This window comes from Rhea pennata, chromosome 27 (assembly GCF_028389875.1).
Source record: "Rhea pennata isolate bPtePen1 chromosome 27, bPtePen1.pri, whole genome shotgun sequence".
NCBI lineage: Eukaryota > Metazoa > Chordata > Aves > Rheiformes > Rheidae > Rhea > Rhea pennata.
This window is the reverse complement of record NC_084689.1, coordinates 4,143,362-4,160,243: the sequence shown is the minus strand read 5'-3', so window position 1 is coordinate 4,160,243 and position 16,882 is coordinate 4,143,362. Positions and strand designations below refer to the sequence as shown.

At 47.0% G+C, this 16,882-nt stretch overlaps 1 protein-coding gene across 1 annotated transcript; it reads right to left on the bottom strand.

Annotated features, from left to right (window-relative positions):
• Window positions 1-1,417: 1,417 nt before the first annotated feature.
• LOC134151466 (excitatory amino acid transporter 5-like) lies at window positions 1,418-16,583 on the bottom strand. The gene is made up of 11 exons (XM_062595998.1): window positions 16,407-16,583; window positions 13,811-13,890; window positions 11,577-11,789; window positions 10,567-10,609; window positions 9,645-9,867; window positions 7,453-7,552; window positions 6,611-6,844; window positions 4,242-4,436; window positions 3,171-3,305; window positions 1,661-1,760; window positions 1,418-1,555 (listed from the first exon to the last, which is right to left on the bottom strand). Exons 1-11 carry the CDS (start codon window positions 16,581-16,583, stop codon window positions 1,418-1,420), a joined length of 1,638 nt encoding a protein of 545 aa, XP_062451982.1.
• Between the last annotated feature and the right edge of the window lie 299 nt (window positions 16,584-16,882).

Sequence of the window (16,882 nt, the reverse complement as noted above, 5' to 3'; positions counted from 1 at the left end):
TTGCATGCAAAACCTGGCTTTGCCATTCATTTATTGTAAATAAGGTGCAATTACTATTCCTTCCAAATAAGCAAATAATTAAAAAAAAAAAAGTATTACATTGACTCTAGGATAAAACTTTTAGGTGCAGGTATAAAAAGAAAGTGTCTTTAAGCCATTAGTATCTGCATGTGCAATTGCAGAATGCTTTTGAGATGATCTGTATGAGAAAAAAGCCAGTAGTGTACACTCAAAATAGCCATTTTTCCTCCTCTGTAAATAATATGAACTTATTTGTATATGTTGCAAAGAATACGTGGTGTGCATACCTCCAGATCCTCCTCAACTCGTTAGTTGCTCTCTCAGGTTCTGATCCAACTTCAGTGGAATAATAGGAGCCTGAGTGATTTTTTTTTTTTCCCCCTCTCCTGTGAGTTGAGTCAAGAGTATCTCCTTTTGGAGAAAGCAAGTGATGTTAGTGGGAATTCAGGCTACTTCCAGATATCTTACGCTGTGGCATGCCAGTGTGGGGGAAAGGAGATTAGATATCATTTCAGGGGAGAGATGGATTCGGCTACAAGAGTCATTTGTGTAAAAGGCCTCTGTGGAGAAGGCTATATTTGGAAGCCTATATTTTAAGGCTATAATTGGAAGAAGAGATTAAACTTAGGGGCAGATCCTTAGCTGGGAAAATCAATACAATTGCAATTGGACCTGGTAGATTATTTCCCCTCTGATTAAAAACAACCTGTAAATAGCCACATAAAGCAGGTCTTTCCACCCCTCCAGTAAGTTAAAAAGATTACTATTATTCATACTGACCATCACTGAAAGAGAAACATTTCAACCACCTTTTTTTCCAATGATTGGAAAATCCCTTTGTGTCAAAATTTAATTTTGAGCTATAAACAAAAAGTATACTTGAAATTTTAGGTTTTAGATGACAGCCTACTATTAAAAAAAAAAAAGGCTTAAAACTGCCCTCTGTGTTAAAGAAATTAAAATGTTATAGAATGCAGTAGATACAAGTTGCTGACAGAAGGTGTCAGATTTTTGTCCCATCTCTACTACTTTTTAAATCTCATCCGGTTCAAATTTTCTGATATCTGCTGATTTCTCTGACTTTAAAGAGCTATGCTTGAAAAAACTAGGGGCATAAAACCTTCAAATCCCAGCTGCTTCAGACAGGGCAGCGAGTTCGCGGATGCATCCTCCGTTTATAGCAAGTAGTTGGCTCCATTTTCCTCCTTTGGAACAACCGAATGGTTGAGCCGTGCTATCCGTGTGCTTTCTGGAGCATCTGAGTCTTCAAAGGATAGGATTTTTCTGCTTTTTGTGCCAAGTAAGGCTTTCATCTTGCAGAACATCCATATGTGACATTCAGAATGTCGGTGTTTTAGCACCAAGATCCCTGTCCTGGGAGTGGGAACGCTGTGACCTATACCTGGCAGATGTTATAGTGAACTCCTGTCTGTTCAATCAAGGTTTCTTCAAGCATTTCAATCACGTTATCTTTGGGCTGCAGAAGTGAGGGGTCTACAGAAGGAAACTTGTCTGTATGGTTTACTGGATCTTGCTGCAAAAAGGGGGGAAAAAAAAAGGTAATTTCTTCAGTGAGCCCATCCCTTGTTTCTGTGTATAATCTTCTGTTCCACAGCTCTCCTAGACAAGCCATACATACTTTCGGGGGCTTGGGGGCAAAGTCTTTCTCACAGACATGTGCTATGATGCCAGCAGCCAGTGCATCACCAAGGACATTGGTCATGGTTCGAAATCGGTCCCTAGAAGAAAGAGCAGTGAGGTGGAAGTGACCATGATTTTTTATGGCTTTGGAACAGATGAAACTTGTTCCTAATGTCTTTATCACTGTTTTCACTAACAGCGAGCTAAGTAAGGTAGTTCTCTCAGCCCTGTGCAAACACCAACAGATGGTACAGTATCTGCTTGAACCGAGTATTGTTAAGGCAACGCATGCTCCTCATCTTAGTGCACAGAGGGGACTGTGCTGCTGCCAAAACTGATGCATCGCATATGTTGCTTCAGTGTGTGGGTGAGCTGCCTCTGTGCATCACAGAACTCCCCAAGATGCCTTTTAGGGGAGGAGGTCTTGCATTTATCCAGCCATAGGCCAAGCGCCTCTTTGCATCAGTAGGAAGTACCAGCAGGACTGTAGCAGGTAATATTACTGTGTACCTGTGGTATTCAACAATTTAACTTGCATTGTGTTTTAGTCTTACAAATTTCATCCAAGAAGTTCAATTTTACGTGAAAGAATGAGAAAAAGAGCCATAACACCTGATGCTCCTTCCCACTCTCTCTAGGATGGCTGTGAAGAACAACTCAGCAACCCACATGGTAGTTATGCAACTATGTCAGTATTTACTTTTTATGTTTTCTTCACCAGGCTATTTGCTTCATTTTTATTGTAGTACTTCAAAATGACTGTTTGTCTATGACAAATGTAATCAAGTAATTTTTTGTCTCAAGATCAATCTGGTCTTCAACTAGCAAGATAGGTATTACCTCCTTAGAATATAGCCTTTTCAGTGTTGGATGCAGTACTTTGAAAATGTCATCTGTACTTTTAGAAAAGCTAATGATATTTTAGTTCTGGTGGCATATATCCTTGAGATAAAAATTGTCTATACAGGTTTTTTGCAATGAAATCTTTGTTGACATCCTTCTGGCTAGCTTTCATTTCTCCTTGCAGGAAACCACAGACCTTTCACACTGTCTTCACATCTTGTTCATGCTCTAGGTGACCTGCTTGAGCAGGGGGGTTGGACCTCCAAAAAAAAGTGACATACAATCAGCTAGGGATTTGGATCTTTTTAAAAAAGGCCACACAAGCTGGGATTTTTTCCCCCAAATTTGGGACCTAACTTGAGACAGTGCTTGAATTCTATCACTGCTTATTCCAAATACAGTCCGTAATGAGACTCTGGACAGTGGCAGACACCTCAAATGGAGTGGAAACACCTCAAATCAACAGTCATTTAGGAGGCTATTGGCCTCCAGTTATCCTATGCTATTTCAAGAAAATGATAGAAAAATGAAGCCTTCCACTTGCTTTTTGGCTTTACTGTGTAATCCCTTAATCTGTTTCTCAATTAGAACTGCTTCAGGAAATCAAAGTCTTGATAGCTGGCACTTAGTACCTAAGCTTAGCATTGTACATGGCACATACTTACAAAGCCCAGTCTACAGCAATGATGAGTGTAATGTCATCGGTTGGCAGCCCAACAGATGTTAGCACAATGACCATCGTAACAAGTCCTGACTGGGGGATCCCAGCCGCGCCGATGCTGGCTGCTGTTGCTGTTATGCTGCAGAGATGAGAAGGTCACAGCAGTATTGTCACAAAGCTTTTCAGGAGGTTTGTTTACATGACAAAAGTTTATCGAATTTCATTATGTTGATCTAGTATCTGACAACTAGGTGACCTGGAATGCTTTGCTGACCTGGAGGGATTTCTCTAAACTATAGTGAAGTCTCACTGCTCACTGGGAAAGTTCATGCTTTTTAGGCTTCCTGTTGCTTGCTTAGTTACCTCCCTAGTCTGCAGACCTACCGTTTCATATCGTGAGAGACATCTAAACTGTTAAATAACTTAGCTCTCCAATCCTGATCTGCACAACATGTCTGTCTGTTTGCTCCCGCCGCTGTTTTGGAATGGGCCAACAGGATCTCTGAAAATGAAGCCCAGTGTTGGGGATAGTTCACTTTTGGGAGCAATCCTTGGTGGGAGAATCAAATCAGGTCTGACTTCCTCCATCCTTCCTGGTCCTCATGCTTCCACAACAGACCTTGTGCCTCCAAGTACCTGTGTACATCATGGCCTAAGGCACGCAATAGGTATTCTTGGCTTTGTGCTTAGAAAACACCCTTCTGTTGGCTCCACATTGGGCCTTGGGGCAATTTTTTTCTCTTCTTGCACCATTTTTAACTGGTCATTTCTGTATCTGGTTTCACACTCGCGAAGCACTTGTGCAAGCACTGTTCAGGGGACAGAGCAAAGACAAGAACAAGCAGTCAAAGGTAGATTTTAGGTGTCAAGGTTATCAAGGAGGTGTCTGTGGAACTAAACTGGAATGAATGACCTGTGGAGCATTTCAGGGCAGGGACTGGCCAAAGTTACTAAATATTTGAAATACTATTTACATATTTTTATCTAGATAGATGCTTTATTTCTCTGCTCGTAAAGCAAGGCTATTCCACTTTTAAAAAGGAGTAAATTATGATGATACTGAAAAAAGAATCACCTTATAGTTATGATTTGTCCTAAATCCAAATCGTATTCGTTAACCTGAGCAATAAAGATAGCAGCGACTGCTTCGTACAGTGCAGTGCCATCCATGTTTATGGTCGCACCAACGGGAAGGACAAATCGTGCCACTCGTCTGTCTATTCCATTGTTTTCCAGAAGACACTTCAGAGTGATCGGCAACGTTGCTGAGCTGCAGGACAAGAAAAGGTGAGTATTTCTCTTCTGTATCTTTTGTTTTGAGCACTCTACCAGCTGTATTAATAGATATCAAACTAATGGTATAGAAATACAGGTCTTCCTGGGGTTCAATGCAGCAGCAATGTATAGAAGTTGCTATAGCAAAAAAGGGAAGGATACGTTTCTCCAACTGATGCTACCTGGAGAACATACGTAATTAGCAATCAGTTGTTAGAAACTCTGTGTAATAAGCCTGCTTTTGTCTGTTATGCCTGCAAGATAAATGTCCCGAATGTCATGTCAGCATTCAAAGAAGTCACTCCGCATAACTTCATGCGACAGTTAAAATTGTTGTTGTACATACCTGTCCTCTCAGCTAATCTGGCAACATCTTGAATATTGGCACAAGGCAGAATTTGCCAGTATTAGCAATACTGGTTTCAGCCAGACTCCTTTATTTCTGGTTTGTCTCCTGCATACTACAAGCAGGTAGTAGCAGCTGCCTCAGTTCTAGTACACCACTAACCTACTTTCTTGCTTCTTTCTAGAAATAAGATGTGGGATGCCATACAAAAGTCGGGAGAAGGAAATAGAAGGACCAAGACGGAATAGAGGAAAGGAAAAGAGCACAGAAAAGAAGTTGATGTGATTACAAGCACTTAAACTGTAAACTCTTTGCAACAGGGACCCTCTCTTCATTTTATTGCGTGTGGTGAATAACAGCCAACATCATTGAGTGGGGTCTGTCAGCAGACTGAGGACTGTAGCAAGGCGAACGGTTTTCCCACTGTCCTCGACACAAGCAACTCTTCAGCTTGCCTAGCTGGCTCTAAAGCAGCAGCTGTCCTATGGACAGCATATTGAAATGGAGAAACCATCTACCGTTATGGTAGAGGCACTGCAGAAATTGCTATTAACTTCTGGGTTTTGCCAGAAGGCCCAGGAGCTTTGCAGAGCAGTTATGTTCTGAAAAGTTTGCTCCTGGGAGAAACTTGCAGCAAGCTGGTCCTACTCTATATTCTCTCCTAGGAACACAGAGAAAGGAAAAAGTCCCCAAGGCAAACAAGGAGCTGGTGACTGTGGTTAAATGGCAGAGAAGAAGCAGGGATGGATCCATTTTTCCTGAAGGTCAGAGAGAGAACAGAATATGTGCTGTGCTCTTCCCTCTTCGGGGTAATTCGAAGAGCAGTGGGCTCTTCTGTTTTCTGATAAATGTGGCTTCACACACTTAAAAAATGCAAAGGTGCTGGTTTACCACAATACTTGTGTCTCTGCAAGGCCTTTCTGCTTCAGAGATACGGAAATGGAGACCAAAGTTTGAGAAAAAATTAGCTAGTAATACCAGCAGAAGAGTCCTGCAGCAGTGTGTGTATGGTTTTACTGGGATTAACTAGAGAAAAAGTATTACTTCAAAGAGGCCAGAAAGATCCTTTAGCTGATCAGATATTTTCTAAGAAAACTGTTTTAACTTGCCCATCTTTCAGAAAGAGTGATAGTTTCTGATGTAAAGTTTCTTCATTGTCTTAAAGAATGTCTTTCAATAAAAACTACAGAGGAAAAAAAATCACCAAACATTATCAAAATGGCTGTTAGAAAAAGACAGACAAGACTTGTCCTTGGGGAAACTTGGAATAATACTTAAGAATTTCAATAAGGTGTTTAGTAGCTGTTTTGATGGTTTCAATTAAAATTCAGGATTGTAACAGCACACTTCTAAAGCACCTATGAAAGTCCTGTTTTGAATTCTTTGAAAGAAAGCTAATAGCAATAATTGAAAACAAGCATACACACAAATGTTGCTTTTTCCTGGGGAAAACCAAGGAGAGAGAGAGAGAGAGAGCAGCAGAGAACAGTGGGAGCTGGATGGATCTGAAGATGCCTGGGGGCTCTTCCTGCTGCCAAGCATCCCGTTCCTGCTAAGATCGTTTGATAGCAGTCTCACTTAAAATAGTGCTGGAGCGTATTTTTTGGTTTTTGGTTTTTTATGTCTACAGTACATCTGTTCTGCAGCTCAGCTGGCCAGGAGGAGGTTTGCATAAGCATTTTCTTTTGGAATTTGAGCCTTTCTGAAAAACTATAATGTATTTGTCTCTAACTGCTACACACAGCCAGGTCTCCTAGAGCTAAACCAGATTCATTCTTAGGTGTATCAGTATATTTAGTAAATGAAGACCACTTTTTTCATACCTGGAAGATGTAGCTAAGGCAATCAGCAAGGCTTGCAGTATCCCCCGAATGAAAGCAAAAGGGTTTTTCTTGGTGATGAGTGTGAAAAGCAAAGGTAAGAGAACAAGTCCGTGGATGAGTAGTCCTGACACCACTGTAATGGCATACAGTCCCAGCTTCTTTCCTATAACAGATGGATCTTCCATTTCCAAGATCTTCCCAGCAATGAGAAATACAATGCCAAAAGGGAAGTACCTACAAAGAAGGGGGAAAAAAAACTCCTGAGGATGCATAATCATTTAAGCACTATATGGCAGTTGTTGCAGTCTTTGGTGCAATGTGATGCAGTCATGCTAAAATAAATCTAGTGTCCAAAATAGCTATTATAAGGTTGTATAGCTATAAGTGTCTGTACACAAAAGACGCTGTTTTAAAAGAGTGTACAAGCTGCAAAGTCAAGCACTCAAAGCTTAGGAATTCTAGAATTAGGTCGCTCTTTGCAAGCTTTATTCAGCCTGGTGCCTGCAAGCAGTAGGATGAAAGCTTTGATTATGTGGTCCTGTCTTGTTCTTTTTCTGCCTCAAAACCCTGTATTTTTCAGGATGCACAATAGATGGCCAGCGTGTGCTAGTTCCCATGCCCCCATGAAGATTTTCTCTCTGCAGTTAATGAGCATCATCATACATTGGCAACTCAGCTAAGAACCATCACGCTTTGCTAATGTTGATTGCAGAAAGGGCAATATTTTATCCTCCAGAATTTTAATCCCCCCAATGCTTCCTTTTTTGTAAGCATGTGACTAGCATTACCATTAATTAGCAGGTAAGAAACTACCCAGCTGAATCAATCGGGAACAGATTTACCAGACTGCCACTGAGACAATTTTCATAACTGCTTCATTCAGGCACTGGCACACGTTAACTAGCGGAGCTCCTCGTTCACCCATTTTTCCCAAGAGAAGTCCTGCAACCAAAGACATTGATATATATTTTTGAATAGTAGGACATAACTGTGTAACACACTAAATATCTTGTGGACTCGCAGAAGATCAGACTAAGTATTAATTTCCACAAATGCCTTATTAAATGTGGCAATTACAGCAGTGTCGCAGCAGCCAGCCCCACCGTTACAATGCTATACAAAGACTTTGAAGGAGAATATAGTCCTCACCAGTGAGGAATATATAAATGTGTTCATGTCATCCGTGGTTAAATTAATTCCTTTCGTACCCAACTTTCAGAATGAGACTGACAGCCCATGTTACCTGCATGGACACCTTAGTCTCAGTGCCACAAAATATCTAATTTCGATCTTGGACTTGAACAACCTTTGCTGAGATCTAAAACAATTTCCACTTGACCTTGCCCCACCATTGCTGCAAAGAAGAGCTGATCCTCATATCCTCTATAACAGGCTACCGGTGCACAAAGCTTCGTTACTGGAGCCGTCCTCACTTATTCTGCTTTCTGCTAGACAAATCCAGTTCATTCAACCTTCCGTTGTAAGTAATGCCTTCTGTTGCTATGCATGGATGCTCTTCTCCGAACATGCCCGTTGCTGGTACACGTGCTGCTCCAGCAGTCCACGGGAGTCCATTTTCCCAGAAGTGTCCTAATCCGTCTCAGGCAAAAGCAGGGGTGAGTTCAGCTCGGTGGCCTGGGCTAACTCAGGTGATTTTCTACTAAGTTAGAAAGTCCTGATCTCACCACCCACACTAGCAAGGTGGTGCGGCAATAATCTCGGAAGAGAAAAGCAGCTTCTCTTTGCTTGCTCAGCTGGGCCAGAAGAGGGTATGTGTTCTGCATCCAAGAGGTTTGTATGTTCCCTGCGGATAGGGGACCACATGAAGTCAATGATCTGCAGATGATGCTCATCGTGTGGGCAAGAGTCCACCACAGAAAACCTTTTAGTCTTCAAGGATCTTTAAGTGGGTCTGTCTCAGCCCAGCCCCACTTCACCCATCTCCACCAGGCCAGTCACTGTATCAGCCTTTAAAACTGGCCAACCTCCTCTGCCTCTGATGGCAACCCCATGTGCTCCATTGGTATTCTCCCTTGCTCTTCTGACTACACTGCCTCTACTCTCTAAATCTTCTAATTGGCTTTTTGGTTCCTCACACAATAAGTTCAAGATCCTTGCCCTCACCTCTTAATCTTCACATAATCCTGCCCCCACAATAATCTCATTTCCTCCTACTCTTTTCTATCCTGATTTCTCCATTCTTCTCTTTCTCAGTCAGCTTTGTACCTAGTGTCTTTTTATCTTGTGCTTTGAGTCATCTCCAAGTTCTTGCTTCCAATACTTTGTCCTTTAAGCCTATTTCATCCCTGTACCTTTCACTTATTCTCTCTACCTGATCTCTGCTGCTGCTTCTTCCTTCCTTAAATTTCTGACCAGCAGCTTGTCCCTGTTGTTTTGCAAGCTGTTCAATGCAGGGAGCTTTTCTTATTTTCTGCCTAAAGAGCTGATATACATTTCTGTAGATTTGTAAGTGACATTCACTAGATTTGACTCAATTTTCAAATGCCACAAGGTCAGTGAGTTTGAACACTATGTCAGTGTGAAGGGTTTGGACTGTGTAGCAAGTGGTTTCCCACTTGCTTTTGCAGAGTCTGCAAAAGTTATAGTTCACTTTAACAAACTTCATAAAATGGCCCATCCAACTTGTATTAATATTTTTAAACTCTCAGGAAACACGCTCAGACCTTGAAGGCTCATGGTGAAAATCTGGAGAAGAAACAGCCTTCTCCATGCATAAAGATCACACCTTTCTGTGAGCCCCATTAATGACTAATACCATAGCCAACACCCATAACACCGATGAAGATGGTGTTATAAGCTTGGTGGTTGTGGCTGTGCCCAGTTCTCAAAGGACACGAGCAGTTAGAGCTCATGGCCATGAAATGGCCAGTCCTCATACCTCTGAGCATCCCTGGCTTGAGACAAAGCCCAGTGGCCACAGTGGTTATCATTCCTGAGTTGCAACCACCATTAAATATCCCTGCAAGTTTGGTCATGGAGTAACATGAAGACTGATTCTCTATTTAGCAAGTACCTATCGTTGCTGAGAAGATAACGATTCCCAAGACGTTCATTTCATTGCTAGTCCCAGGCAGAGTTTTGTAGGTCATTTCAGGAGATGGCGTGATCTCAAGAAACAAAGGCCGATGGATTTCTGGGTTTTCATCGTCGGGTGCAAAGTAAATAAAACTGAGAGATTTTCCTGGGTTCTTTGGAGGGCCTGGAGACTTCACTACCGGAACAAGAACGGTTCGATACTGGAACAAGAAAAAAGAAGTGAGATCAGTGTCCTACTGGCAGTAGATTCACATCTTGCTCTAAATTCAGAGGCAAAACCATCACTAGCTGAAATGGTTGTGGAGGTTCAAAGCTTACCTTTCAGGCAGTAATTTGATATAAAAAAGAAAAGCAAGAAATGGGCCAGGGAGACTGTAATTATTCCCTGCAAATTGCAGCATAACCATCTTCAAGCAAGACTGCATGTCTCCAGGCATCTGCATGGCATCTGCAAGTGAGGTTCCTGTGGGGTCTCCTGTGGGAGGGGCAGCCTCGAAGGTGGGGTGAGGCAGCAGCTTCCCAGCTAGGAGGGACTCGCTTCAGCTTTGCATTTTAGTCTCTCTCCTCTCTTGTGGCTTTTTTCCAGATGGAGGGCAGGCAGAGGTGTCCCTGAGGCTCAGTGTCCCCCACCAGCAGTGACGCCAGCACAGCCAACAACCACCCCATCTGCCCACCCTGTGCACCCCTGCACCCCAGGAAGTAGTGCCCGGGAGATGGAAACCAGCCAGGGCAGCAGGCAAGGCTGAGAGGGAGGTGGAAGGGAAGGAAAGGGGCTTGTGGCCAAGCTGTGGCTGGGGAAGGGCTTCAGGCCAGGGACAGCAGCCCGGGCTAGAGCTGAGTGCTGACCCAGCATCTCCAGAGCTTTGAGCTGACTGAGGTCCTGGAGCCAGGAGACTCACCTGCTGAAATGAAGCTTCGATGAGATTAGAAGGAAACATGTTCCTGTAAGAGAGTAATTGTGCAGAGGTTAGAGCACCTTGCGAGCCCAGAGAGAACCTAAGAAGTTCCTCTGGTGGACAAGAGGCCAAGAGGACCATTATGCCTGACGAAAGCAAGGCTGGTCTGTGAGAGAAGGACAGGGCTGTGGTTCATATATGTAAACTGGGTTCACAGAAAGCCAGAGGTGGGAAGGATGTTTGGCATCTCCAGCCCCCCTGTCCAGAGCTGGGCCAGCTGCAAAGCTAGTACAGGTTGCTCTGAGCCTTGTCCAGTTGACCAAATGCCTCCAGAAATGGAGACCCCACCCCCAGCACCAGTGCTGCACCACTTTTACCAGTTAACACTACTTCACTTCTAGTGCTTTAATCCATCACTGGGCCAACGCCTGCTCATTTTCACCTTGCAAAGCTCAAGGAGCTGCAGAGCTTGGTACACCACAGTCAGAACTGCAAAGGAAACCTCCCAAACTTTGCATTTCGGCGTGAGCAAGGCATTGAAATCTTTCCGTTCACTGCTGCTCTGCCTCTCCTCACTGCCGGCTCGGGGAGGCTGGGATAGCACTGGGAGGAGCTGTGCTATCCTGGAAGAGAGCAAGGGAGGTTACAGGGTGACCACAGGGATATGTGTGGGGAGAAGCCACCCCCAAGTCGCTTGACTTGGGCTACCAGTCGCTCAGAGGACATTGGCTGTGTGTGGGACAGGAGCCACCTGAACTGCCTTTACCAGGACCATGTGTAGGGGAAGCCTGTGGAGCACCCACCCAAGCGAAATTCAGTCCTGCTCTGAGGATGTGCCCTTTGCTTGGTGGAGGAAGCAGTGCTACTCCACACTCAGTATGGCCAATGTTTTTCACATTCCCCTGGAGATATCAGTACTTCCTGGGAACTCCGTGCCTCATGAGAAGATCTTGGCTGTGAAATACTATCAGAGCTTGTAAAATCCAGGCTCCTCTTGAAATTCTGCGATGTACCTGATTAAATCCAGTAAAGCATCAGCAGAGCTGAGCACCACTTTCCCCACAGAATAATCCTCCTTCTGGGCTGCTGCGCCAGGGTGGATGCTGACCACAAGGATGATCCCAATGGTCACGGCCATGAAGGTTGTCCAGAGATAGTAGGTGATTGTGATCATTCCCATCTTCCCACAAGCTTTGGAGTCCATGGTGGCGAGCCCAGACATGAGGCTGGAACAGAAAACATCGTGGTCAACATCCACTCCCATATCTGCACGAGATGGACTAGATCTCCAACATGCAACAAGTTTCCATAGCTACTCCTTTTACCAGTGCTTAAAGGTGTCACTGAGCTCTTGCCCGTTTGTGTGCCTGAGTGGTAGCTCTCTCTACAAGATCTGGCTGGCTGCCCCCACACTCCCTGGGCAGGCAGGGGGGCAACTCAAGGCTGTGTAGGAGACAGCTATGTGCCCCTTTACAAGGTCTGGCCATTTTTGTTGTTTTTCAAGGGATGACAAGTAAACACTCTGATCGTATTTTGACAAAGAATAGCTAATGCTCTTCTTGTTCTGTACGATATTGTCTTTTTAAGCCTCTGATGCACTAATGCTGCAACTGCATGTCTCTATTGACAGCAAAGGAAGGTATTAGCAAGGTTTATAAAACCCTGGTGGGGATGGACCCAACTTCCCCAAGGTAAGAGCGAGCTGCTGGTTCAGACTTCATGTACACGTAAGCTCTCCTAAGAACTATCTCATAAGCTACTTTTAAACAAAACTGGGCCAGAAATAGAGAGGGTACTTTAGGCCACGGGCCTAGCAGTGAGAGCAGGCTGGCTGTGTGCTGGAGGTACCAGCACTCGTGGCAAATGGAAGTGTTGTAGGGTTGCAGCGTGGGACCGTGTTGGTGGTACCACAGTGGTGGGACCATGGTGGTGGGCCCGTGGTTGTGGGACAGGTTGCGGCAGCAGAGGCAGTGCTGGAGAAGCAGGGAGCTCAGGGAAACAGGCTCATGTGCAGGCACACGCATGCACGCACAGACACACATACACACAGAGGATGGGAAGAGGGCTGCAGAGCTCCTAATCTCGGCCCTCACTGCTTCAGCTCTCACAGGACTCTGCAGATCCTTGACCAAAACTGCTGGCTGTGTTTGGCGTTGATCTGCAGACCCCCAGCTGTGACAGAGGGGTTGATGCCACCATCTGGGAAATGCAAGGCTGATAAAAGTGGGTTTTGCAAACAGTATCGAGCCCAGGAGGCTCTGCCATGCATCTGCCATGGCCCTCATGCCCGTTGCTTTCAGAGCAGCCCAGATGCCTCTTGCATGAAGGGCTGGTGTGGCCTCAGATCCAGCCCCATGCATCCACATGCCACAGCTCTGTTGCACCACAGGTCGTAGGGTTCAGGAGCTCGGCATGTGCCAAAAGGTTTCCTGGGCCAGGGGACTGGATGGAGCTGAGACATGCCACCCTCAGGACTGGGGGTGCAGAGCGGGCAGGACCATCAGCTTGGTTGAGACTCAAAGTCCAGGGGACATTGCCAGCACCCTTGGGTGCTCATGAGACCTGCACGGCGGGGGCGAGTGTGGCCATGGGACCACTATTGTGCAATTTGTCGATCCCTGGCATGTTCCCCAAATCCTGAAGGCAGGAGGATGTTTGTGGAGGTACTGGCAGAGGCGCTCAGGGATCGAGTGGTGGCCTCAAGGGAAGATCTTGCAATCTAGGCATCTGCCCTGGCCCTGCTTCTGCATAGGTGGGATGCTGAAGGGGTCACAGTGGCTTTGATGCGTGCTTGCAAACAGCCAAAGCAGGCTTCTTCCACAGTGTGTTGTGCCAAATCACAGGCCCTCATGCACCAACCTTGCAGGGGGGATTATCTGGCCCCAGTCTCCTTGCAACATCCCTTGTAAGGGCAGCGCTTTCACGGGGTGCCATTCCAGTGGTGCAGGGCTGTTGCCACCTACAGCGAATGGGCTGGCACACCCATGGACCTCCTTCAAAATGCTTTTCAGAACTTGCAAATTTTTGTCTAAATTTAAGCTATTTAAAGACTTTTTTTAGGGAAAATGAAGCTGTGTTTCCCAGGAAAAAACCCACAATGGTGTTACCAAGATGTCTCCATTGAGCGTCTCCACTATATCAAAGAGAGCCTGGGCAGAAGCACAGGGTTAGACCCTGGAGAAGGGGAGCAGGATCCATCCAACATGACAGCAAGATGGTCCTTTCAAAGTAGAAGAACTTGTCTTACCTTGAGGTGATGAGGGGCAGGATCAGCATCTTTAACATCCTCATGAGGAGCTCTCCAGGAAAGGAGAAATACTGCTTCTCCTGTGCAGAAAACAGAGCAATTGCATCAGGCAGCAGCTGAGAATGACACTGATCTTGGGTTAAGGGCTCAAACCTGACAAATCTGTCTTTTCATAACATCCCCATGGCCATCACTGCTGGCCTCTCCTTGACATCACTGCTTGTTATTTAGGAGCAGAGATATGTATATGCAAAACAGGCTGGTGGCCTCATGTCCCAAAAAACTGTCAAATAAACCATGGCACCAGTGTCGAAAATGCAAATAGCTTGCGGCTCCAAAAGGAAAAGCAAAACTCAGGGAGACCCCAGGAGTCCACCTGCATGTGTAGTCCAGCCCTTGCAACGCACTGAAGGAGGTTTCCATCACCCTGGTGTCCACCCTCCCCCACAACAGGGGGTGCAGGGAAGAGCTGCCCAGCGAGAGACCTCCAGTCTGCCTGGACTCCACAGCTGCTACTGGGGGAAGAGCTGCATTCTTGGGATGTCAGCAACACCAGCAGCCACGTGGTCAGATGGTAGATGGATGCATTTACCATCAATCCAACTCTCCATTCACCCTGCTTCTTCCATCTACTGAGATACGTTGATCAATACATCCATCCACCTGTGAGTCCATCTACTGCATGGGATTCGTTCATGTCTCCATCCCTCTATCTGTGCCCCCTCAGCCTTTCACTGTGGCCGTCCTGGACGTGTCAGGGACCTGACCTGAAATGTTCCCAAGTGAAGTGGGTACTTTCAGTCTACTGTAAAGTAACAAACATCACTGGGCTTTGAGGGATACCACAGCAAACTATTAAAATAAATGCCCCAAGCCACTGTCCCTGCATTAAACCACCCATTCAGCCTCTTAAACGAGACCGAGATTTCCAAGAGACGCTTATGTAGAGTGCAAGAGTGTACCCAAAGCTGTCACCGAGATACTTTGAGGCTGGGACAAAAGTCCGTAACAAGGAAGAGAACTGGCTGTCTGAGACCCAGTGTGCCGCCAACAGCTCAGGGCTGCAGCTGACAGGGCTGGGGCAGAGGACAGACGAACTCAGAGCATAGCAGGGCTGGAAGGAGCAAGGTGGCCCGAGTCACTGCACGCAGCAGGCATGCTTGAGGGGTTCGGACCGTGACAGCTGTAGGAAGGGGCTGGCATAGGACAACCGCAAACCTGAGGCTTGGCCAAGGCCTAGCTCGGGGCCCAGGGAGTCCTCCCTGGACTGGACTGACCCGGCTCGGTGCAGCCCGTGGACGTGCTGGGCCGAGAGTCCCTTCTGAGAGCGGCGGCGAGGTGTTTGGGGCAGGGGAATGGGAAATGGTCGAGAATGAGAGCTCGGTGCATGCGGAGGACCGGGATGCTGGGGCAGGTGATGGCAGGAGCCCCATGGCTCTGGCAGCCCCAGAGCTTGGTTCAGACCCAGAGGGGCCAGCAGCACCGCAGGAGGCCGGCCGGGCTCACGCGGGCATGTGCATCGGCACCCCGGGAGATTGCGTCCTGCTTCGCTTAGGTAACAGAGTCATCTCTGCTACGGGCAGTGATGCCGAAGCTCTTAATTGAAGTGACAAGACGTTGCTAAATCCTTGCAGATTAACCAGAGCTGTTCCAGCAGTGCCAAGCCAAGCTCCGCGGTGCAACAACGTTGACAACGAGCGCACGGAGCATTCTGCCTCCTGCGGCTGCACCAGCCCCGGGCAAAGACCAGGAGCGAGCCACAGCCAGGACACGCCGTGTCCTTAAAGCCGTATGGGTTTTAGTGCTGTGACATCTAACAGTGCAATGCTCCGAGGAAGTGCTGAGCAATCGGATGTTTTCAGCCAATGTTTTCTCCAATGAATTCGTCTCCAGGGGCCTGGGGAAGGAGGTGGCCCTGGAGGCTGCCAAACTCTCAGCTAGCCCCATATTTCTTTTCTGCTCCTTTTCCAGGGGTGGTAGTTAGGGCTTTATGTGCTTCGCTGTGTCCTCTGTCCAGCCTTCGGCCCGAGCGACAAGAACAGCAGAACAGCTCGTTCCTGGGGCCGCCAAGGCAGCCCCGCTGTTCTGCATGGGGGGGGGGAGCTTGCTGCTGAGCATCAAGCCCTGGATCTGGGCAGGATTAACCCCCTTTCCCAGCCCCATCCCTCCCTGGAAGCTCTTCCAGCCCCCAGGGATCCAGCCAGTTCCTCTCCCCATTTGTCCGTGGCTCAACCCGAAGCCTCGCACCCAGCCACACCAGCTTAACTAACTCCACTCCCAGCAGAGGGAGGCAGGATTTGTCCTGCTCAGGGCTGGAGGCTTTGTAAAGTGGCCCTTGGGCAAAAAGAAAAAGAAGAAAAAAAAAAAACCCTAACCCCTGGGGAGAAGCCTTCACTGACAGATTATTTGCTTCAGCAGAGCGTGTGCTTTGAGTTTCTCAGGCCGTACGTGGCGCGGTGCCCATCTGCATCCCTCGGCTGCACGCGTCAGGACTGGGGTCTGCTCGCCCCGACCGCCGCGAGGAAATGGCAGGCTCAGCAGAGCACTGCTTCCTCCCCATCGCTCCAGTCCCCATCCCCAGCGTTGTCCCACTTACCAGCTCCGTCAGCTCCAGAGCCCGCAGCAAAAATCCCAGGAAGCATCCGGTGACAACGGACAGCATTGAAAGAGTCAACAGGCCATTTTTGCGCCAGAAAGCCCGTACCCACTTCCAGACGCTCAGCAAACTAGCGGAAAGCGAGTTTAACAGAGCCTTTCTGAAGCGCTCCCACATGATCCTCTTCAGCCGTCCAGAAGGTGCCCCTTGGAGCAGGTCCCTGCAACGGTGACCGTGCCACCAAGCTGGCTCATTGCTCTGGGCATCCGCTCCACAGTCAACTGCTGTTTGCGAGGGAGCGTGCCGGAGCCGAGCACGCCGAGCGGCTAAGCCCCGGGAGCAGGCAGTGCTGCGCTGCTATTTGGGAACCTTTCTCCCTAATAGGCATTGACATCTTCAGCCGGTTAATCTGGGCTTGGCTTTCTAGTTGGCTCCACGAAAGCCTGGCGCCAAGCCCTGCCATGTTAACCCTTGAC

Coding starts and splice junctions, on each gene's coding strand:
- LOC134151466 (XM_062595998.1), bottom strand. CDS start 16,583: ATGTGGGAGCGCTTCAGAAAGGCTCTGTTAAACTCGCTTTCCGCTAGT. Junction 4,437..6,610: donor GCCTTAGCTACATCTTCCAG/GTATGAAAAAAG, acceptor CTTGTCCTGCAG/CTCAGCAACGTTGCCGATCA. Junction 1,761..3,170: donor ATTGCTGTAGACTGGGCTTT/GTAAGTATGTGC, acceptor TCTTTCTTCTAG/GGACCGATTTCGAACCATGA.